Source organism: Lactuca sativa, chromosome 1 (genome assembly GCF_002870075.4).
Source record: "Lactuca sativa cultivar Salinas chromosome 1, Lsat_Salinas_v11, whole genome shotgun sequence".
Taxonomy (NCBI): Eukaryota; Viridiplantae; Streptophyta; class Magnoliopsida; order Asterales; family Asteraceae; genus Lactuca; species Lactuca sativa.
Genome location: NC_056623.2, coordinates 21,155,011 through 21,179,827, shown reverse-complemented (window position 1 = coordinate 21,179,827; position 24,817 = coordinate 21,155,011). Strand labels below are relative to the sequence as shown.

The 24,817-nt window shown below is 36.0% G+C and overlaps 1 protein-coding gene across 2 annotated transcripts; it reads right to left on the bottom strand.

Moving 5' to 3' along the window:
• Positions 1 to 232: 232 nt before the first annotated feature.
• On the bottom strand, positions 233 to 5,058 carry LOC111915762 (transcription factor bHLH110). 2 transcript variants are annotated; one of them, XM_023911416.3, is made up of 7 exons: positions 4,186 to 5,055; positions 3,272 to 3,986; positions 2,825 to 2,959; positions 2,637 to 2,702; positions 1,733 to 1,798; positions 802 to 861; positions 233 to 550 (listed from the first exon to the last, which is right to left on the bottom strand). In XM_023911416.3, exons 1-7 carry the CDS (start codon positions 4,284 to 4,286, stop codon positions 425 to 427), a joined length of 1,269 nt encoding a protein of 422 aa, XP_023767184.1. In that variant the 5' UTR covers positions 4,287 to 5,055; the 3' UTR covers positions 233 to 424. The 2 variants fall into 2 exon arrangements, 1 of the variants encoding a protein (XP_023767184.1); XR_002858262.3 differs by having other exon boundaries at positions 462 to 550; positions 802 to 878; positions 4,186 to 5,058.
• Between the last annotated feature and the right edge of the window lie 19,759 nt (positions 5,059 to 24,817).

Here is a 24,817-nt window from a genome sequence, read left to right as displayed (position 1 = left end):
AATGATACTAGATGACATTGTGCTACTATTTTTGTTCTTTTAGCTTTCTATTGGATCTCGAATACGAGTAAAAATAGACCCTTGAATTGGGTTTCAAGGGTTTCCTTTCCTAGCCCTCCTTGGTATGATTGGTTCCTTTGTAATTCCATGGTTGTCTCGTTCTCTTTGCTACCATCTATCTAATTTTCTCAAAAAAGTGTTGTTCGAGAAAAAAATTGGATACATGAATATATGGATCAAACATGGTGCATCCTCGTTTATATCTTCTACAAGACTACAAAGTCTGCTCCGTTTTATTAACAAAAAGTAGAGATAAATTAAACAATCGATCTAAAGCCACATATATAATTTCCCATGCTCAATATGTTCTTGTCACTTAGGACTCAAGTCAATAATGAGCTAATAATCCCATCAAACTTATTAGCTAAGGGGTTGCCCAAATGTTTCCACCTCCGTATGTGACATATGACAAACACGATAATGGCACTAGGCACAACCCTCGACTTCTAAGATCCCTCTTCATCTCTTCATTTCCATTTTTTATTGAACCCTGAGATGTAATAATATGTAAGCACATTTCTAATTGATTTCTTTGATGTTGATTTAAAAAATTTCAAGTTAAACGGCTAGCTTGTTTCATTTGTTTCATATTATCGTTTAAAAGAACATGATTACATGATAACAAACTTTTCTTTCATGAATTGGTTTTTTCTAAAAGTTTAACAATGCCATATAGACCGAGTTTGTTAAACATATATATAGGCCTGCACTTGAATTCAATAAATTCCAAAAGTTACTTACCCCTCGTGTCGATGTTCTAGTGGCCTTTTGTGTTGAGTTCATGTATGGCACGCTTAACGTCTGCAAACAATCAAGAGCTGATAATTATATATAGCATATCTATTGTTAATTTAGACCAATGAAAAATGTCGTCAGTTGGCCTTCCTTTTAAACCTTTTAAGGTTTATATGTTTTTTCTTTTTTTTTTTTTTTTTTTTTTTTTTTTTTTTTTTTTTCGTGTTTCAATAAAAAATGTAGAGAAAAAATGTATGGCATCCTTAGCAATTAAGACTCTTAGTTACAGAAGACAGAAAGTCTCATGGGTGGAGAGTGTGTGTACATCAGCATGAGCCCTACATTGTGCCATAAGATTGTGTGAAAAGCACGTATGGGCTCCATACCCTACAGTTTTATCTAGTGGTACACTTTGAAATTTCAGCATCATCAGGACATAAAATTGTAAATTAATATTCTTTTTGAGTTTCATATATACTATTCAATCAACGACACATCACTTTATGTTTTATTATCATCTTAAATCCATTCTGTAGATTAGGGTTCTCCCGAGAGTTATAGATATATAAATTATCATATAAGTATATATACTCACAAAGAGTAGTCAAAATTTCTACCCGAAAGAAATTAATTAACTATAACATATTTGAAGTTAATTAAAAGATGACAAATTTGGTTTTTAAATAATAAATTGAAGTTGAAAAATTTGTGGGATGGAAAAACCGACTAATAATAAGAATGGTAGATATATAAATTGGTCGAGTCACTGATTCCAATCTACCCATCGATAGCTTGTTTATTTTAATAAAATTTTCTTGACTTTTAAATAATGAAAATAATAATAATAATAATAATATAATATAAGCTTGGAAGCCCTAACGAAGAACAGAAACCAAGAAGAATGTTTTGAAGAGAAGAATTAATTAAGTATAGGTACCTCAACTTGATTCTGCAGAAACTTGATATATCCAATGGCTTCCATTAGCACTGATGCAGTATCTGTCTGCAAATATTCCCCATAAATCCTCACAATCACGTTTATCAAAACCATAGTTAATTAATTAATTATTGATTGATAATAATATAACAATTAATTAATTCATTAATCTATGGCTTGTATGGATCAAAGAAAGCAGTTCCGAGTTAACAAAGAAAAAGAAGGAAAAGAAAGAGACAGTGGGCGGTGGTCTGCAACCCGTTTTCAGGCAAGACCTGTGCCTTTTCCCAGAAAATTGAGCTGCCCATAACTCAAGTGACTGCTTCAAGATTTTTGCTTAATTCAAAATTGTCAAATTGAAGTTTATGTTTCTCCCTTCATTTTTTATTCTTACTTTTGGGAGCAGTTACTTTATTCAATTATTTAGAACCATGAAATCACGAAGTAGAAAAAAAAGAAGAAAAATCTTCTGTTTCTGTCAAAAAGAAGAAGAAAAAGAAAGAAATAACTAGAATATTACAGGAGCAACGAAGTCAATGTTATGAACCGAAATGTTAGGGTTTAATGTAAGTGCATATATATGTATAACTTTCTGTAATTTTTAAAACAAAAAGAGCTTGAATTAATTTGAAGTTGATTTATATATGAGTACGGGATATAAGTGTATATATATTACCTTCTCTATACTATATATATAGCATGGATCGTTGAATAATAGCATATATATATATATGGATATTTTGTAACCATCGATTCTAGTCGCCAAAATGGTGTTCTAATTTCCCATTGAAAAAGCGCAAAGCATATTTCAGTATCAGAAAATTTTAAGAAAAAAAGCTCTTTAATTAGTGCAAGAAAGGAGAAAGCTAGCAACTTTATGAGAGGACGAAAGATAACACTATACCTTGCCGAAAGGTGCTACCATTTGCTGAAGAGCAGATATTCTATCGCCTAATTTCTCCTTTCTAACCTGATTCACCAAAACACGCACACCCATGAATATTTGATACTTAATTGAGACTATAAAAGTAAAAGAAAAAAAGACAATTTTTGTGATTACTAATTGTAGAAAGCGCATGTAAATTAAATCACCTTCAAGGGTGCGCAAGAAGGGCGCAACTCCAGTTTTGATTTCTTGGGTGGAGTTGCTTTAATGGCCTTTGCATCCATATAATTGCTGGCTGACCTTTTCGCTTCTGTAGTTTCGATGATGAAGGGTGGTGATACCTACAATACATTTTAAACCATGTGTATAAATTTTAGGTTAAACTTTCGATTATTTAATTAAACCGAAGAATGGAAAGTTTCTGTATCAAAGTAAAGATGGATGCATCATCTTCTTCTTCAGCAGGCATTCAATGTGTGCTAAATTTTAGGTTGAATACTGTGCTAAAATTTAGGTTGATTAGTACTTATTTTCTGGACTGACTTTATCACGTAATATTAAATAAAATACTAGCTAGGGAAACTATAAATTGACCACATAAAAAAAGAACATAAGACAAAAAAAAAAAAAAAAAAAGAAAAAAAAAAACTCACCTTGCTATGACAAACGGCTTGGCTGTGATTTGGCTGATGCATTTGGTCAAGACCATAAGACAAACAATTGTCTTTTAAAAGGCCTCCAAGATTATGAATATTTAGGGAAGAAGGTTGATAGCGAAAACTCCCATCAAACGTTGGAGAGCGAAAAGGATCTAAAGCAGGCAAGTTGATATCAAAAGAGCTTGAGGAAATTGCCAATGGTGGTGTTGATGACGATTGATTCAAACTCGAAATATTTATAGTTGGAAGAATCTGGCTAAAGGTCCCTCTATAACAACTATTCGTATCATCAGAATATGACACCGATTCCTCCGAAAAGGGTATTTGATTCATATGCTGATGATCGCTTTTTATTTGGCACCCATTTGAAAAAGTTTTGAGAAATATCTCTTGATTGTTATCATTGTCGTATCGAATCCGTTGATGATCATTCTTTGACATGTAGGTTGGGGATGGGTGTAAGTGTAAATCTTCGATGCTGGATGTTGGGCTGCTGCTTATGATCATTTCTGAGAGTCCTGGATAAGATCTCGAGAGTGAGACTTCCTCCTTGATTCTTGCAAGATGTTGCAGTTCATGAGCCATGAAACTTTCCATCGTACTCAAGGGTAATCCTAAGTCTTGCACAGTGGGAGGAGGAACGAGATCTATGCTATGATTTATGTGTTGCTTCACATCTCTTGAGTTTGTACTGATTCTAGTACCATTGCTGCATAAATTTGTACAATGAGATCTAGTGATTTAACATAGATAATTAAGAACCTAAAATGCTCTCCAAATAGCATTTTTTTAAAGTATGTAAGAGAATTAAAACCCTAGATATGTATGATTTATTACTTATTTAAAGTTAAAAACCCTACGTTTATAAGCATGAAGATTAAGTGTGTATGAGAGAGAGAGGAACTTACAGGATGGGGTTTTGATACCAAGCAAGTCCATAACAAGAAGAGTCCACAAGAGGCTGGTGGTGTTCTTGTTGTTGTTGGTGATGAAAATTTGTAGATTCCATAATTATATGAATGATAGACGACTGTGTGATACACTGCAGCTGATGCTGTTCTATACGCCTTTTTAATCAACTTTCTAAAACTAAACTGGAAAAAAAAGAAGGGAGATCTTCTTTCTTTCTTTGTTTTTTTAAATGAGAGGGATCAAAAAAGCAAAAAATTACCAAAGAATCTATCCCTAACTTCAACGAAACAGGGTTTCAGGTGACACCCACATACCATACATCAATACAGTAAAGATTAAGACATACATGGACATGGATATACCTCTCTCCTACTTTTAGCCATACTTTTTCAAGGTTTCTGCTGCACTCTTTACTCTTTCAAGCTCTCTTCTAAAGCAACCCTTGAAAAAAGCAAGCAAGAGAGAGGAACACACACATATATATGTATATATAATCTCAGAAAGAACACAAAAAGATTCACTTTTATCTTGGTATTATTTTCTCTTTTCAGTGAAACTTTTTACACATTTTCACTGATATATATATATTATATTATACGTAAACAAACTGAAATAAATTATGTCTCTTTCTTAATTCCCCTCTCTCAATTTATACTTGGGATGGGTTGAGGAGATATATAGATAAGCTGCAATTACAGGCACATAATTATATATGGTTGTTTCAAAAACATCATGATTACAAATCTCAGCCTTTGCCTTCGATCCCAAGGCTTTCAACAAAAGTCTGAACACATAGATAAACAATAATGATACCAATGCCCATGCTCGACCTCTCTCTTTCTCTGAAGATACCCACATGCGTATAGGACTTTATATGTATGTATATACACGGACAGTAGTGCTCACCAATTGAGGGGAGGGGGTATTGGAATGTAGGGTATATATATATTCTGTTAAAACATGAGATCTGGTGACAAAAAGAAGAATATAGCTAGTTTCATCGTCGGTCCTCAGTTGTCTTCGTTTGTGGTCCTCCATCTGGTACTGCAATCACTTTCATTGTGTTTTGTACTTCAGAGTAAATCCAATAGCAAGATTACTATTCGATTTCCTTTATGAGCAAAAGAGGAAAAGAAAGCAAAAGATTTACAACTCATCCCTTGTACAAACATGGAAATTTTACCCTAAATCCGTTGTAGACCTTTGAAGAATCTCATCTGGGGTTATGATTAAAATCTCTCTTTTAATTCTACACCACAAAAGTCATGCCTAACGACTCATTAATCACATAGTTTTCAAATGTTCTATCATTAATCATAGGATCAACTAGTTTAGTTAGAGATGATGAATATCACAACCATGTCCTAACCATTGTCTAAGGGATTGAGACGTCTATGATAACTTAATTGATGGGTTCAAATTCTCCTATTTGAACTAACAGAAACATTGCCGATGATTTGTTTTGTGGGGTACCTATGCATAGCAACTTACATGTTGGTTATATATGCTCCGGGCACAAATGCATGCATGGAGTTTTATACGGCGACCATTCCATAAATAGTCACTAAAGGGCTTTTTTTTAGTAAATTACGTGAGTTGTGTCAAAATGCATATTTAGTCTCTATTTTCAAAAATTTCGGACCGTTCTTCATTTGTATAAAACTTACATGTTTCATCCATCGTTGGTTTAAATTTGCATGCTATGTCCTTTGCAGACATAAAAGGATTATATTGCCATTACTATTTTATTTTTAATTTAATTGTAATTTATTTTGTATTAAAAAAATAGAGCAATGTCCTAAGAATCGAAGATGCAGCGATTAGTTTCCTGGTCATTGGTGCACATCAGGCATATAGTTGAGGGAATATCTGGCCCTCTCCTCTCTAGATTGTGCCCGGTAGGAATGCTTTCATGCATAATACGTCAGTTTAAAATATTTTCTTTCACTAGAGGAAGACACTTCCACTAAAGATATTGCAACCTGTCAGTTTTCTTGTCCTTCAAAGCTACGTTTTTTACTTGGATCATCTATATCTAAGTTTTAGAGTTGTATTAAGAGTAATATATATTCTCCTATATAAAAGGATGTTAGATGTTATATTTTAGAATGATCTTTTTTCTTGTTTTATAAAAATGTTTGTTTTGTAACTCGTTCGATACGAAAGGTTAATATAAAAAATGTTGTATCGAACTATTTGAGCGACCCATGTAAATTTGCCCCAAGGCCTACATGGGTGGTCAATCATGGATAACTAGCAATATTGTATGGGTGCTAGCTAGGTTTTGAACCTTGGACCTACTGTGTGAAATTCCTCACCTTAATTTAAATCTCTTAATTAAGATTTTCTCGAATTGACGATCTGAACCTAGGGCTAGTCATGACGCGATGCTTTAAATGAAAGTCGTGATGTGATATGTCTTATGCACGACATGACATAGTTGAAGATTGAAACCCTAATTCTCGGCATTTGAGCCCTGTTTAAGAACTCTAACTCTTAGGGTTACCTCATTGGTAGCCACAATCCTCTGAGAACGTCTCTTCCCCAAAACCTGGCCTCCATACTTGAGTTTTGAGTGTTTAAGCTTTCTTTTGTGAAGCTTGAAGGAGAAGGAAGCCTCTCTTGATGCAAGAAAGCTTGGTTCCAACTCGAATTCATCATTCTTATTTTATTTCTGGTCATTTGGAGGTATAAGGAAGCCTCTCTTGATGCAAGAAAGCGTTGGACGGTTTTTAGTACGCCTCATTCACGAAGCTAGTCTATAAGGAGGGTATAAGGAAATTGCTTATAAAATGGGTAGTTGAATGTGTGTCCACTCTCACCCACCGCTTCCTTGTTAAGTGGAGGGTTGTTAGCTGAACGGGTTTGATAGGACAATTAATTCTCATTAAAAGTATAATGATATTAAAAAGTACCAGAACATTTTTTTTATTAAAATCCCAAATCTAGTTACTTAAGGAAAAATGTGAATTTGTATGCTAACCCATGAAATTGCACATTATACTTTATAAGTCGTTAGTGGAGCGTGTGTGGTTAAGCAACACACTAATAAGGACCAATAAAAAGTTGTAATATGTATCTCATAAATTATCATTATTGATGGAGCATGTGTGGTTTACCAACACATCAATTGAGATGATAAATGACAATGAGATTACCAAACATATTTGCATGGTTATTCACATCTTGTTTGCGATCCTCGACATCCCAGTCATACATAAAAGAACATAATCTTATATTAAACATGTCATTGAATAGTTTTAATGAATATTAAAAGATCTAGGCATTTCATTTAACTTAATTTCTTTCAAATTTCATTCTTTTTTGGTGGAATTGGTAAATCCTCATTTACCTACATTTATAAAATTTACAATTAGATTATGACGTCCCTTTTTCTAAGTTGTGAGTTATATAGTTGGATCCTAGTCTTAATATTTTATTTTGGGTTATTATATTAAGGATTATTCATATCTAACTAAAACTACCTTCCGTTACAAATGTCTACTCCAACTAATGCTTCTGGTTCCTCCTCCTCCAACCACCATAACTTCTCTTTGTTATCGGTTTGCTCCAAAGTCCTATTGGATGGTTCCAGTTACAATGATTGAATGCGAAACATTAAAATGGCCCTTCGATTTGAGAACAAAGAGTATATTCTCGAAAAGGAACTCATCAAAGTCGAAGAAGGCAAAGCTACTCTTGAAGAATATGCCTCCTACTAGAAACACTATGACGATGCAACAAAAGTTGCTTGAAACATTGTCGCCACGAGGAACCTTGAGTTGAAGAGATTCTATGAGGATTACTAGTCGTATGAGACGAACAAGGACCTTATGGAAAAGTACCATAAGCGATCCCATCAAGAAAAGTACGAGGTGGTAAAGTCCGTCATGGCGTGCAAAATCAAAGTGGGAGAATCTGTGTGTAACCACGTGCAGAGAATGCAATGCTATGTGGAGTGCATTGTTAGGCTTAATGTGCACTTTGATGAGGATTTGGCTACTGACATATTCTTGAACTCCTTACGAAGTTGTTATGACCAGTTTATTCTAACTTATCATTTGAATAATAGTGAGACCACCTTGGCTCAGCTGCAGAACCTCTTGCAGACAATTGAAGCAGGAATGAAGGGAAAAAAGTATTGCCTCCACTCCTGCTAGTGCTCCCATCCTAGCCATTAGACAAGGAAAGGGTAAAAAGGGGAAAGGTCCTCCCAAGCAATACTAGAAGGGGAAGTGTCATGCAGGGTCATATAGTAGTTTCCCTAAATGAAAGTCTCGTTCTGGTCACCCACCCTCTTCTGATCCCAAAGAGGCTATCTGCTTTTACTACAACGAAAAGGGCCATTGGAAACAAAGCTATCCAAAGTATCTGCAAAATATCAAAGATGGCAGGTGAAGCCAACTTCTGCAGGTATATACACTATATCACCTAATAACTCATCATCTTCTCATTCTTGGGTCCTTGATACAAGATGTGGATTTCACATTTGTTCTGATTTGCAGGGGTTAAGAAGAAGTGAGGAGGTGGAGCACGTTACAATGAACTTGAACATGAGGAATAGGCGATATTCACCTGTTACCAAGATTAGAGTTTATAGTCTAGTGCTTAGTAATGGTGTTAGTTTAGATTTAATAAATTGTTGCTACTCATCAGATATGACACAAAACATTATTTCCTTTCATGCATTGTTTAGACAAGGTTTTAGATATTCTTTTAATGATTTGAATGGTTCAATTTCTTCTTATAAAAATGGTATTTTTTATTTTAAAGCTTTACCTTGTGACGGTGTGTATGAAACTATGATATGTGTAGACAATTTAGGCAATAGTGTATTTCAAATTGATCCGTCTAATGGTATAGACAAAGCATGCTTGTGGCATTGTTGTCTTAGACACATTAACAAGAAATTCATCTACCAACTCCAAAAGGATGGAGTATTGGAATCATTTGACTTATGGTTGGATGATGCATATGAATCTTGTTTGTTGGGTAAGATGACAAAATCACCTTTAACTGGATCTTGTGAAAGAGGTGAACGTTTTTTGGACCTCATACACATAGATGTGTGTGGGCCCTTCAAATCCACCATAAGGGATGCAAATTGATTTTATGTAACATTACAGATGATTACAGTAGATATGACTATATTTACTTAATCAAACCCAAAATGGAAACCTTTGAAAAGTTCAAAGAGTTTAAACATGAAGTTAAGAATCAATCGGGTAAGAAGATAAAGATGCTCCGATCAGATAGAGGTAGAGAGTATCTTAGTATCGAGTTTCGCGACTACTTCAAGGAATGTGGAATAGTTTCACAATTGACCCCTCCTAGGACACCACAACTTAATTGTGTGGCTGAGAGGTGCAATCGAACCTTTTTGGACATGGTTCATTCCGTGATGAATGGAGCTTCCCTTCCAGTTTCATTTTGTGGGTATGCCTTAGAGACTGTCGTCCATATTATTAATCTTGTCCCAACTAAGAAGGTTGCCAAAAAACCTCACGAGATGTGGACATGGAAGGTTCCCTAATTAGCACATATCAAGGTTTTGGGTTGTGAAACTTTCGTTAGACAAGAGACTCACGAAAAGCTTGAGCCTCATAGTGAGAGATGTATTTTCATGGGTACCCACATAAGTACTTTCGATATTTGTTCTACAGACCTAGTGCAAACATGGTCTTTGTAGCATGAAGATGAGTCTTTCACGAGAGAGAATTGTTGGATTAGTGTCTAAGTCCATAACTATTTTGGTATGTACTTGACCTGATGGTGTGTGGTCCTTTTGGATTGCCTTCACCAAAGCAACTTGATAGGATGAATTATGGAGAGAAAGGATTAAATATGATTTATTAATATATTATGGGAATAATATATTAAAGGAGAAATCATAGTGTTTAATTAATATTAGTCAAGAATTAATAAGAATTCAGTTTGTGACTAAAAGAGCTTAATTAAACTTAAGGGACTAGAATTGTAATTATAAGATAATTGCAATTGGGCTATGGATTGCCTTATATTATAAGGTTGGACGAATTCTATGGGGAAACCCATTAGAAATCGTCCAAGGCCTTTAAGGAAAGGAGTCCATGGGTTGCTTAGGGCTTAAGCATCCAAATTAGGGTTTCCTTGTTAGATAATCCTAATAGCCTCACTATTTAAAGAGCCCTTGTGCCCCAAAAACGTGGACAAGCTTCCTTCTAGGGTTTCCACACGTTTTGGGCAGCCTCCTTATCTTCTCTTCTTCTTCCTCTTGCTCTTGGTGTTTGTGAACCATTAGAGGAGTGACATTTGTGACTCTAAGCTTTCTAAAGTCATTACAAGGAGGATTTGAGATTGTTATTGCTACATAACAATCAAGGTATGATCTAAACCTCAATTATATGTTATATTGATTATCATATGCTAGATCTAGGGTTTATAGTCTTGGATAAATTGCATGTACAATAGAGAAACCTAGATCCAAGCATTAGGGTTTTTATGAGCACATAGGATGTTCTTATGTATAAAACCCATCAAGAATATATGCACAGAGGACAGTGGTAGTACCATTGACCTTAAAGAGATTTAAAAATCAAATGATGAAGGAACCTCTGAAGACACCAGTGTTCAATCGGAGGAAGAGATTCCAGTTGAACCAATTGACAATTCATTACCTCTTAGGCATTCAGTAGAGTTAGCATGCCACCTGAGTTCTATGGTTTCCATATAACTATAGATGGTGATACATTTATCAGTGATAGTACACTGGTATATTTTGATGAACGACTAATTACATGGAAGCAATGGCAGACCCTAAGGCAGCCAAATGGAAAGAGGCAATGGACAACGAGATCAAGTCCATGTATGACAACCAATTTTGGAATTTGGTTGATCAACAACAACCTGGTCGGAAGACAGTTGGTTGCAAATGGATCTTCAAGAAGAAGACCGACATGGATGGTAATGTGCACACATTCAAAGCACAACTGGTTGCGACGGGCTTTACTCTAACCCTAGGGATTGACTATGATAAGACCTTCTCACTAGTGGCTAAGATAAAATATATTAGGATAATGCTAGCCATAGCTGCCTTTCATGACTATGAAATTTGGCACATAGATGTCAAAACCGCTTTCCTTAATGGGATGTTGGCTGAAGATATTTACATGAGTCAGCCAAAGGATTTTTGTTCATGCAAAGTTTCCCAATAGAGCGTGCAAGCTTGAGAAATCCATCTATCGGTTAAAACAAGTTTCTCGCAGATGGAATCTTTATTTCGAAGAGAAGGTCAAAGAGTTTGGTGTCTCTATAAGTGAAGATGAGTCATGTGTATATGTCAAAGCTAGTGGGAGTATAATAACCTTCCTAGTATTGTATGTTGATGACATACTTCTTATAGGAAACGACATTCCAGCTTTGTAAGAGGTTAACTCTTGGCATGGAAAGTGTTTTGCTATGAAGGAACTAGGAGAGGCTGATTATATTCTAAGGATAAGAATACTAAGAGACAAGAGTAATAGACTAATTGGACCTAGTCAAAATACATATTTGGAAAAGGTGGTAAAACGTTTTAGTATGGAAACTTCCAAGAAAGTAGAACTGCCCATCCAGAGTAATACCAAACTGAGTAAGAATCAGAGTCTGAGTACCGATGCAGAGATAACAGAAATGAGTAGAGTTCCATACACTTCCGCCGTTGGATCTATCATGTATGCTATGACATGTACTCGCCCTAATGTGTCCTTTGCTTTGAGTATGGTCAGTCATCATCAGGGAAATCCAGGTAAAGCTCATTGGATAACAATTTAGAATAGGGATGAGAATTAGAACTGCTAGAACCAGAACTGAACCGGAACCAAACCGGAACCGGAACCGGAATTGGTAACAAGGTCCGGTTACCGATTCTCTATTTTTATGAAAACCGGTCCCGATTCTAAAAATCGGAACCGGTTTGACATTTTTCCCGTTTTTTAAAATGCACATAACTCACTCATATGAAGTCAAAATTATTTGATTTTTTTCCAACATGCAATTTGGAGTTTTTAATTTATTTTTGACTGTACAAACATATGTTTTTGTTAGATATTAAATCAAACACATGCCCCCAAAAAAAAAAGAATATTGATGTTGCGTTTTTTCTATTTCAACATTTTTTTTTGAATCTGTCACATTTTTTTAAATGAGCATAACTCATTCATATGACGTCAAAATTACTTAATTTTTTTCCAGCATGTAATTTGGCGTTTGTAGTTGATTTTAGACTATAAAAACATATATTTTGGTTGGATATTGAATCAATTATAGACCCTGGAAGACAAAATATCAATGCTGTGTATTTTCTGTTTCAACATTTTTTTTTGAAATCTGTCCCGCTTTTAAAATGCACATAAGTCACTCATATGAAGACAAAAATTACTTGATTCTTTTTTCATCATGTAATTTAGTGTTTGTGCTTCAATTTAGAATGTAATAATTCATAATTTGGTTAAATATTGGATCATTTACAAGCTCTAGAAGATAATATATCATCAATAATATTTCAATCGGTTCTAGTTTGAAAAATAACCGAAAACCGGGACCGGAACCGGAACCAGCGCTAGAACCGGTGGTTTGGTTCTCGGTTCTTTTAATATAGGAAAACCGGTTCCGGTTCCGAAACGGTCCCCTCTTAATACCACCAGACAAGTGGAAAAATTTAGAAAGGATAAATATTTTAGCACATACAACCGATCTTACACCCGAAGCATATGGGACACGATTCATGATGTCTCACATAAAGACATGATTCTAGACCAGTCTTTTGCTACAATCTTTTTATATGCCATGTTTTCATAATTCGACTATGAAGAGGCATGCCGTAATCATAATCGATTTGTGAGAACGCAATATATATAGAATTTCCTTAAGTTGAGTCATTCCAACATAAAATTCATATGCTTATGTGTGTGTGTGTGTGTATATATATATATATATATATATATATATATATATATATATCTTTGACTAAAGATGATTATAATCACAATCTAAGCTTTTAGAATTGAAATCAAGTACAATTTCATCTCCCTTAATTATAGCAAAACAACTTGTCCCAATTAAAACCTTTTGTTTTCTATAATTAACAACGAACTTTTGTTACTAAATACTTATTTACTTATTTTAGCAACAAACTTGGTTGCTTCTTATAGTAACAAACTTGTTTGCTCCTTGTAGCAACGAACTTGATTGCTCATTATAGCAATGAAACTTGTTTACTCATTTTAGTAACAATTTTATTTCACATGAGAATATGAACGTTGCATCTCATTTGGGCTTGCTAACTTGCAACACTTTATCATAATTATCATGCTCTCACTAATATGAGAATTATCAGCATAACACTTATGTTCCCACTAGCTTTGACATGTACTCAGAAATCAGCTGGACTTCTAGAAATCAATACGTTAGATGACATACCTTTTGATGAAGCTTGAAGTCTTGAACTTTAAGAGCTTAGCCCCAATAGTGTGGAAGCCTCAAGTGGAATCACAAATCACCAAAACACCTTGCAAATCTTTAGAGAATAGTAAGCACACTAGAAATTGGCCCACTCTTGTTTACTCACACACTAGTGTCATTTCATGTGCCAATGACCTCTTTATATAGTATGGAGGATTAGGGTTTCATCCATGTAAACCCTAATTCGCATGACCTTTCTTTTCCATAGGATCCATGGGTTAAAAACTCCATGGACTATCCATGCAAGCTTAGCCCAACCTAAATGAACTTGACCCATACTATATATAAGAGTCCATACTTAATTAGTTCCTTTTGATCACTAAATTAATTCTTGATCAATACTAATTAACTAATATGACTCCATATTAATATATTAGATCTTATAATATATTAATATAAATCATAAACAAACTATTCTCAAAAGACTATCCATATAAATTGTTCTGGTGAAGTGCAACCCAAATGGACCATGCCAAATTGGGTCAAGTATATACCAACTATAGTTATGGACTTTGACACTAATCCAACATATATTACAATCTTTACCTATACTTGCAAATCTCAGCTATTACACCTTGCCTCATCCACCAATAACCCATGTCTCAAGTGTCCGCACCACAGATCTCCATAACCAGTTCCCTAACCGCACTTGAACGAATCGTTGATCCTCCTAATTGACTATCCAGTTCTCCCCCAATCAGGGTTCGAACCATCACCAGTGGGCATACCAATAATTTACTCCATAGACTGTTCCATCAGGTACATCACACTTGACTCATGGAACATACCACGTAAACACTAATGATCTTCCCAGTGGTAACCAAGCAACTCCAAATATCCCGAAATTCAGACAAAAACCTCAAAATCCTCCCAGTGCGACTGCCTCTAGTCATCTAGAAATCTCGGACCGATATTCCGCCGGACACCTCAACTGTTCCGAAAATCCTAACCCTCAGTCCGAAAATAATACCCTATCACACACCATGTCTCTGACTCCTCAACCCGCCTCCCAACACGGGAATCATCATCAAAGCATGGAACCTCATTCTCACAACCGATACATGACATGACAATGAGGGCCACCACCTTGATATATTCCTCTTAACCTCCTGAAACTGCTGCTAAAAAGCATGCTACACTCATATAGGCTCCTTCATGGGTCTCTTCCATCTCAGCCTCCACTAATGACTCCCTGGTACCAGAAATACCTCGCAGCAGACAAACTTCCCACATATTCTGATGAAAAGGTCACCACCAATGCTACCCCACGGGGTTTTTCCTCCAAACTCTAAAACCGAAAATCGATATTCCCAGCGATTCTCCCGGAAAATGGGAACAATGCAACTCTTGCCACAGATGGTGACATCTCATCCATCAGCCGATGACCCGACTCAGACCTCGATCCTCCAATAAGCATCATCTCTACTCATCCCTGAGCCTTGCGACTCCCACTAACATCTCACCAATAAAATTCCTCGGGAACGAACTCGATTTTCAATTTTCAGGTATACTCCATTAAAACTTGCTCGACATGGCCGTATGGCCCCACACTTTATCTCCTGATCTCAGACTAGTCAACCACCACGGGACAATTGGTAAAAACAGAAGCACAATGGTACCCAAACCATGTTATCTCCTTTCACTTGCCGCAAATCATGGTACTCGAACCATGTTATATCTCTTCTCAATCTGCTACTTAGAACCTATGAAATTCTCCCTGTTTCGAGTATGGGTCCTCTGCTTTTAGTAGTACGGGCCCATACTGTTGGGTTTTGAGCATTCTAACACTCCTAAGTGTACATGCAACCCTAAATACCTTGGATCTATGTTTTCTCTATTATACATGCAAATATGAACATCCAAGGTATTATCCTAATCTAGCATACAAAACAATGAATATAACAAGATAGAATACATACCTCTTTGGTGTAGAATGTTCCAAAAGAAGCTTGAGTGCCTAGTGCCCGAAGTGTGACACCTCAAATGGCTCACACAACATCAATTTCTTGGAATAACTTGAGAGAAACTTTGAACACTTTTAAAATCGGCTAGCCTTTCTCTTCTTCCCTTAGTGGCCGATTTTTCCAAGAGTATGATCTGTATATAGTGTTACAATTAGGGTAAACCCTAATTGTCATGACTTTCCATTTCCTTGGATCCATGGGTTCAAATACACCATGGAGCATCTTATGGGTTTTAGCCCAACTTGATAATCCATGGAGCATTAGCCCACTATACAAGTATGGATGATTTACACAATCAACCCATATATTTAATTAGTCTTCTTTTGATCACTTAATTAATTCTATATTAATTCTTGATCAATACTAATTAAATAATCTTATTAATATATTATAACTTATAATATATTAACAAACCTTGAGTGTAATTTCTCTCATTATAGTCTATCCAAATGCATGATGCCATGCAACCCAAATGGACCATGCCGGGTCAGGTCAAGTCTTACCAATTATAGTTATGGACTTAGACATTAATCCAACACATACTACCTTCTACATCTACCCATACTTTCCACACGGATCGTCGCACACTTCCTAACTCAAATTTCCTGATCACCAATCCCGCTACACACGTTCGCCCTACAACGAATACTCTCCTCTATTAGCATACTCATTTGACTCAGTCACTTTCCTAGGCTCTTCCTAGGTTCTCACACTTGTCCGCCATCAGCTGCTGAAGAATTTCTCCTGATGCCAGCCACCTACCTCCTGAAAATCATCATATTCACTTAGTAGCTGACTCCCATCATCAAGAATTCTACATAGCACGAAGAAAGCAACATTCAGGCATTGAATAACCTCCACCAGCATATAAAACTACTCTAGTTTGCAACTCTATTTTCTCTACTCACGCTCAAGAGGTGTCACCGAACTCTAGTAACCCTACCCCATGCGGTTATCTAACTACTCTCTCAGTAGGCTCCTTCACTATTTGATGTGTGCAAACTCACTTAGTTTTAAACCTACTTTTAATTGTAAAATAACACACAAAGGCAGTGAACCTATCAATTGTGGTGTAGTTGAATAAGTAGGGTATCGAACACAGGGAACGACAAATTAAAACTAAAAACTAATTCTATCTAAATTAATTAATAAGTAGGGGTCTTCTCTAGTTTTACAAGACTAGAAACTTGCTAACTATTACTAATTTAATAACTAGAAAACAAAGAATTAACTAGATTCAATAATGGGAAGGAAATTCTGTTTAGTTCAACTCAATTGATCCTATAGTTGATTTTAAGGTAATGGTGCAATGGATTAATTCTTTTGTTGGTTACCGATTCAAGTGATTAGATTCGCGTTCACTATACTAATCCTTAGCAAATAAACTAACTTAAACAGTGGCCAGTTGTCTAATTTAATTAAATTTACTAGATTCATTATTCGGGTTAATTTAGACTTGCAATAGTTAACTAATTTGATCTTTTAATTAACTTCTTGTTGATGGTCATCACACAAGCTTGCACATGAATTTACTCAATTTTCTTATTAACTCTAGTTTCATGTTCATTAATCCTAGACATATGGCAAAGTGATCACATAACATATGAGGTTGATAATCAATAGATGTTCATGCTAATCAATTATCTTCCTATTAACATAAAATTAATTATTATTCACACACAAGGTTCTTTAGCAAGCTAAAATAACAAAAATCACCAACTTAGAATTAATCCTACCAACAATCAAACCATAGTATCAATTTTGTATTCCCAAATAGAAGTTTAAAGGTTTTAGCTCATAATTGAAGTAAATAACAGCAAACAAACAGAGTCTAATTGTTTAACTATAATGACAAAACAAAAGATTAAGTAGAATGATGAAATTTGCCTCAATTCTTCCTCGAGATTGAATTCTAGCTTCTATCTTTGTCTTCTAAGGTTTTCTGACTTCTTAATCGCAACTAAATCCTTCTGAATCGTTCCAGAATTCTCCCCCATCGTTCTGAGGAGTTATCTTTATATCTACGAATCGACTCGTCGAGTCCATCTCAGTCCCCGTATTGTGATAAGTCTCTGGGTTTCCGAGTCTTTATCTTCTCGAATCCTCACTTGGACTCGCCGAGTAGTCGACCCTACTCGCCGAGTAGGTGCTATTTTTAGTGTTTTTCTTCTTTGTTCCATTCTCGAACTCTCAACCGCTTCTCCTGCTTCCTTCTGCTTCCGAGCTTCATTTTTGGACTGAAAATATAATTCAAACACTTTTAAGTACCTTTTGTCCATAAAATGCAATAATTTAGCTAATAAATGAATAAAAATCTATACTTAATATGAACTAAATATACACATATCAAAATACCCCACACTTGACTTTTGCTTGCCCCCAAGCAAAACTGAATTTTAAAACATTAGAATCACATATGACAACTCCAATCTAACCCAGCCATTATGCCAAGACCGCAACGCATACATTTGTGTCTAAATTTTTCCTAAAGAACCCCCCATACTCCAAATACTCACAATCCTCATAAACATTCGCCCACTCACCCCGAACTATGCTCATTTTATGCATCCCTCCGAATCCATCCTCAGAAAACCTCTTAACCTCAAGGTATTTTTAGTTGAGCAACCCAAGCATACATAATCTAGAATTACAATTTATGATACCAATATGGAGCTCTTTTGAATTCTTCACTTCCTTGATAATTTGATCTTTGATCTCTTTGAATTCACCACCTTTATTGATTTTTGGTATCTTCAACTCTTTGAATTTCTTGGAATTTTGATCTTTTGATCTTCACTTTATTTGCTCCAAAATTCTTCAAACTTTTCGTGCAATTCTCCCTTTTTTTTACATGTACCTCTCCTTTTTCACTCAAAAACCTACATGCTTAAGCAGGGGCGCTCAACCTCAACCTTTATTGTCTAACGCTAATAATTTTCCTGGATACATTTCAGGTTTAGGCTGCTAAACATATTGCATCCCTCAAGCTGAGCGGGGTCGTGTTTTTGTCCCATTATTTCACTGGAATAAGGAAGACACAAATGCACTAGAACGTATATAGGCTCAACTAAACATTTGGGTTTTCATGCAATTATCAACACAATTCTAACATGGAATCCTAATTTGCTTTTACCAAGATTTTCTAAATTAAGTCCTAGCAATTTTAATGCAAAAATTTCAAAATTAACTAAAATTTCAACATTTTCGAATTTTAACTAAAATTTTAACTAATTTAACCAACCCCCTACCCCACACTTAATTTATGCAATGTCCCCATTGCATATTATACATGATAAAGAACAATAAAATAAAGAGAGAATTGGAACAAACTCCCCTAGGATAGCAATGGCGAGGTTGATATCTCTTCTCTTCAGCTCCATCTTCAATTGACTTTAGACATGGGAACAACTCATCCATGTCTTGGGTGTCAAAATCTCGTGTGGTACAGTCTTTATAAAAGCTCCAAATATAAGGGAAAAACTCTTGGAAATGCTCGGAAAATGATCTTCAAAGAATAGAACCAATGCCCATATCGAATGTCATCAAATCTTTAGCTCAAAAGTAAGAAGAATGAGTGACTCCTCGAGTAAGTATGTAGACTCGCCGAGTTGAAGCGTGAATGGCAGAAGAGTCGTGAATTTTCACATGGACTCGACGAGTCCATAAGATGCACTCGGCGAGTAGACCACTGTGTGACAAAAATTTTATTTTGCCTAAGTCCGTTTCTGATGTATGGGGGTTATATAAACTAATACTTCCCCTCATTTCTCTTCAAGGAATAAACACTCTATAACCCTTCTATCAATTGGACTCATAGCTTAACTCAAAACTTCGTTTCCTTTCTCGCCTAGACTCGATTTCTCGCTTTGTCAGCCTTGACTCTAGCCTCTCGCATGCAATCCTTACACTCAACTGAAAAGATCAAAGCAACACACAAGTAATAGAAAAAGGAAAACAAACATCAAAATTAAATTCCTAAATTACCCTAATAAAGTAAAAGTTTAAAAAGAAAAAAAAAAGCAAACTCTAATGACGGGTTGCCTCCCGCAAGCGCTTCTTTTTGTGCGAGTCTTTAGCTGGACTCTCAACTTAATAAACTTCCAATAAACTCAATGCCAATCCATCCGTTGCATTAAATATTTTCTTTAGACCAATTTGTAAAATTTGGCTATTTTCTTCTAAAATTGGCCAAACGAGCTTGAATACATAAAACCCAAGAATTCTGACAACGGTTGGTGTAACGCCTGTGTGTTTGGGCTTGTCATTAATGTTGATATAATACTCTAGGTTATCCTTTGTAACCCGTTTTGAAATAATAGAAGTGTATTATTTGAGTATTATGTGTTTTGTGCTTAATTGCTTAATTATGTGGTTTGATTAATTAAGAATAAAAATAAGCGTCAAAATTTAAGTGTAAAATAAACTCGTTATCTTTGGATAATGTTGTAGTAGTTGAAACGAGGTTTCCGAATATATATATAGAACGCCCAAATCCGACTTCGTATGAGGAAGTTATGATTTTCTGAAGTTTCGACTTAGCGGTATGCAGCCCGAATACTCGATTAGAGATCGAGCGGTTTTTAGCCGAAACAATCTAAATGAGAATCGAAGATCTCGTTGTTGGTATCAAAGCGATGAAAAGTTAGGCGAGAACGGACATCAAACGAAGAAGTTATCAATTTATAACAAAGTTTTTCTGTCCCGGCCTACTAAAAAGAATTAATAAAAATAAAATCAAACATAGCTGACGGAGTCTAAACGAAAGTTATAGAACGTAGTCTCACCTACGCGTGGATATAAAGAACGTCGAAAAGAGAGTTCGTATGAAGAAGATATGAATTTTCAAAGTTTATTAAATAATTAATATTTAAATTTAATTATAAAATCCGGTATTATCCGAAGAGAAGTCATCGGACTCATCCGAAGTACGCCCAGCGAACAGCAAAGCGTGACGTCCCTCGCACTCGAGTTCTTCGGATGACGCATGCCATGACGATTCGGACGCGTACGCCTCGCATACTGTTGTGCGCCCAACGTACTGCGAGGCTCCAGCCTCCTATAAATAGGATGCGAGGGCAGCCGGCTCATTTGCTCTTTTTCTCTCTTCTCTCTCCCGTTTTGCATCGTTTTGCATGCCAAAAGTAACCCGAAGCCCCGGTAATATTCCCGAGCCCCGAAGCAAGTGTCGAAGCCCCGAAGATCCCGAGAAGTGCGATTCCCGAGCCGAAGCTCTGTCCGCAAGAAGTTCGATTTTTGTGGAAATGTTCCAGATCTGCTGAGGATTACTACTTCTGTAAGCCGTAGTGCTGTCCGGTCATCTTGTGATCAAGTGAGTGTGTAGTTACTTTCTTCTAACGCATAATTATGAAGTATTTTATACGAAATACGTGTTATGTGTATAATTTTGTAGTTATGTGTGTGAATGTGTATTCACTCTCTTCTATCTCATAGATCTGATTTATTTTCTATGAAATACATGTTATGTGGGTGTGCCTCATCTGTTATGTGGAATATGTATTGAATGAAAATGCTATACAGGTTTTAAACTATGTATGAAAATATATATTTTTATCTACTAATATGTTGGGTAGAACATGGGTAGATAGCTGATGTGTAATAAACAGATGAGAGGCATCGATGTTGTTGTTGTTGTTGATCTAGTTATTCAGCAGAGTATGGATAACGACCACAGACTCTTTCTAGACAGTCATGTGGAACGCTAGCAGGTTCATAACCTGTAGATGTTGTGAACGATGTGTTCACCGGTGTACTCTATCCCTTCATGGTTGCCTTTAGGATATCTATTGTTGAGGAAACCCCTTAGCAGTAATGTCCGTCCCGATGAAAATCCTAGATTAGGTCCCTTGAGATAGATGTTGTTTTAGGGATGTAAAGTGAGGATAACGGGAATGGGTAATCAGGATAGTGATTGGTTGGTGAAATTAAATATAATTTATTTATTGTGGGTTGAAAACCCTATATGCTCACCAGGCTCCCAAGCCTGACCCACTCAGTTTTATTTGTATTATAGGAAGTGGCGCAAGGGCGTAAGATGGATGAATCATCGAGTTGTTTTGTTTACAAGTCTGTATATGTATTTTGTTGAATGACTTCTAATGTTATCGTTTATGCTTTATGGTTTGTATCGGAACATGACATCCCGAGTTTTGATTATATAAATGAAAATGCATCTCTTGATGAAATGCTTTGATAAATATTATTTTATCATGTTTTGTTTTGGGAACAAATCCTGCAACTCTTTCAAATCAAAAGAATTTACTCTGAAATTATTTTAAAATCATAAATGAAAATTGGTCTTTTATGGCCGTGATTTTGGGGATGTCACAGTTGGTATCAGAGCATTAGTTTAAGCGAACTAGGAATTTGTAGGATTTCTAGACTTAAACTTAGGATGCTAAGTGGAATTTTGAGATGTGTGTCTGTTGGATTTTTGACACGAGTAGAATCGACGAGTAGATGTCCTAACTCGTCAAGTCGGAGCAGGTGTTGGGCACGTGTTAAGTGATCCAACCCGTGGAGTCGGCGGCGGGACTCGACGAGTTAGTGGTGGGAAGAGAAAACCCTAAATTTGTAACAACAACAAAATTCAGGTCAAAATTTAAACTTTTATAAAACCGTAATTGATTATACTAAGTGGTAAATATTGTAACAAGGTTTTCATACATATAAAGAACACAAAAATCCGAGTTATAACGAGGAAGTTATAACCATTCTAAAATTCCCGACAAAACCGGCAACACCGATTAAACGAAAAACGCAAAGTTTCAATACAATAGTTTTTAGCCTTAAGTATCTAAATAAAAGTTATAGATAACATCAAACCGTGAGCGTACATAAAAAGAACGTCCAAATCTGACTTCGTATGAGGAAGTTATGATTTTTCCAAGGTTTGGGTATAGCAGTAGACAGCTAAAAACTCGAAATAGAGCTCGAGATACTTTTGACCAAAACAACCTAAATGAGAATCGAAGGTCTCAACATTAGTAGCGCAACGGCGAAAAGTCTGACGAAAACGGACATCGGATGAAGAAGTTATGGAATTTTAACGGACTTTTCGTGTCCCGGCCCGTTAAAAATAAATAATTAAAAATAAATTCAAAATTTGCCGATGAAGTCTAAACGAGAGTTGTAGATCATATTTTTAGCTACGCGTGCATATAAAGAACGTCGAAAACGGAGCTCGTATGCGAAAGTTATGCATTTTACAAGTTCGGGGTCCAAAATCCGAGGCTGTCAGGCCCCACGACGTGGCACAAGCTTGCCGCGACCCGGCAAGTGACTGAGGGCGTCCAATCAATGGAAGAGGATAGGTTTGACTCCCCACGACGTGGCCATCACTTGCCACGACGTGACACACCCCAAAAATGCCCCTATAAGTAGATTTCAAGGGCTCCGAGTTCCATTGTTCAGTTCCTTTCTTTCTCGCGCCGAACCTCTGCGTTTAAGCCCCCGAGACCCTCCCAAAGCTCCGGTTTTCACCTTCAAGTCCCGAAGGAAGGTTTTTTTTTCTCGAGATTCCCAAGATTCCCAAGAAATCCCGATATTTTCCCGCGTTTCCAACTCTTCCTGTCGAAGTTCTGCTCGATTCTCCTCTCAACTACTTCAAATCAAGCACTTCAATCAAGTGAGTTCATACCCCTACAACCACACTTTAAATGCTTTTTAAATGCTTTTGAAACACTTTTAAGGGGGGGAATAGAAGTAAACACACAACAAAAATCGTGTGAAACATCGATCTTTTTATATACTTTTCATACTGTTGTTTTAAACTATCTTATGAAGTTATTATCATGCAAAACACCTCACAACACAACTTTACCCTCTTGGGATACAATATGTTTTATAAATAGAAATAGGTTTTATTTATACGTTTGCATGCTACATCATATCAAGAGTAACCATTTCAAATATAACATGATGCTTTTACAAGAAAACTCAACTCATCATCACGTTTTTGTAACACGGTAGAAAACGAAATCATTTCATACGAACGATTTTCATCATATTACTCGTGAACTTGTTGTTAGCAATCATGTGATGGCATATGGCTTTGTTTGTACCAAACGAAAGTCCTCACCTATAACCAGAGTCTCCTGGAGGGAGAGCGTGACAAGTGTGTATAGATCTATACGGGGCTGACAACTCCGCACCCTGACTGTTAGCTACAGTCCGTCATTTGGGGTGACAAACGTCAACATTAGGTACTGCATCTAGTATGGTTATGAGGAACTCACAACACACGGAAACAATGACTCATGCACGTAGTAATACTTAACTCAATCATGCTCGAGGGGTAATAACTATATTCTAGGGTATTATCGGCATGATCAAAACTCAGGTTAAAACACTTCCACAACTAGTTTTACTTAACAATAAGACTGCACCTCACTTTTAGGAAAATAAGGGATTTTCCTGGTTCAAGTACATTCATTTTGTACAATAACGAATTACAACATCATTCTTTTGAGCATCTCATAGTTTCTTATAGCTTATAGTCTTGGTCATTTGAGACTGCATTTCACTTTTAGGAAAATAAGGGATTTTCCTGGTTCAAATACATTCATTTTGTACAATAACGAATTACAACATCATTCTTTTGAGCATCTCATAGTTTCTTATAGCTTACAGTCTTGGTCATTTGAGACTGCATTTCACTTTTAGGAAAATAAGGGATTTTCCTGGTTCAAATACATGTAGTACATACAACAATCTTTCAAACTCATTTCATACATCTAATAGAAAATAAGGGATTTTATGGAAAACATACAAGCACTTTCGAATGGCATACATTTTCTCAAAACACCACTTATGAACTCACCAACTTAAATGTTGACACTTTTTCTTTGAAATAACTTGTATTCTCAGGAGACCGCTAGACCAGGTAGCAACTACTTTTGAAGACTAACGCGCTGGCGTTAGTAACATATTTTGGATCACCATATTGTATTTGATTTCTTTTGCAAACATGTAACATATACAATCATGTAAACTTTTCAAATATATTTATATTATGGTGGTGTGTACTTTCTTTACTATTCAATTGTTATGATATTTAACATGACGTCCTCCGCCCCCGAACGTTTCCGCCGTTCTGGTTTGGGGGTGTGACAAAATTTTAGGGTTTGCACCCTATCTTAAAGACCTTATGTTTTCTTACCCCAAC

Coding starts and splice junctions, on each gene's coding strand:
- LOC111915762 (XM_023911416.3), bottom strand. CDS start 4,286: ATGGAATCTACAAATTTTCATCACCAACAACAACAAGAACACCACCAG. Junction 2,703..2,824: donor CTTCTTGCGCACCCTTGAAG/GTGATTTAATTT, acceptor TTGGTGAATCAG/GTTAGAAAGGAGAAATTAGG. Junction 862..1,732: donor TTCTGCAGAATCAAGTTGAG/GTACCTATACTT, acceptor GATTGTTTGCAG/ACGTTAAGCGTGCCATACAT.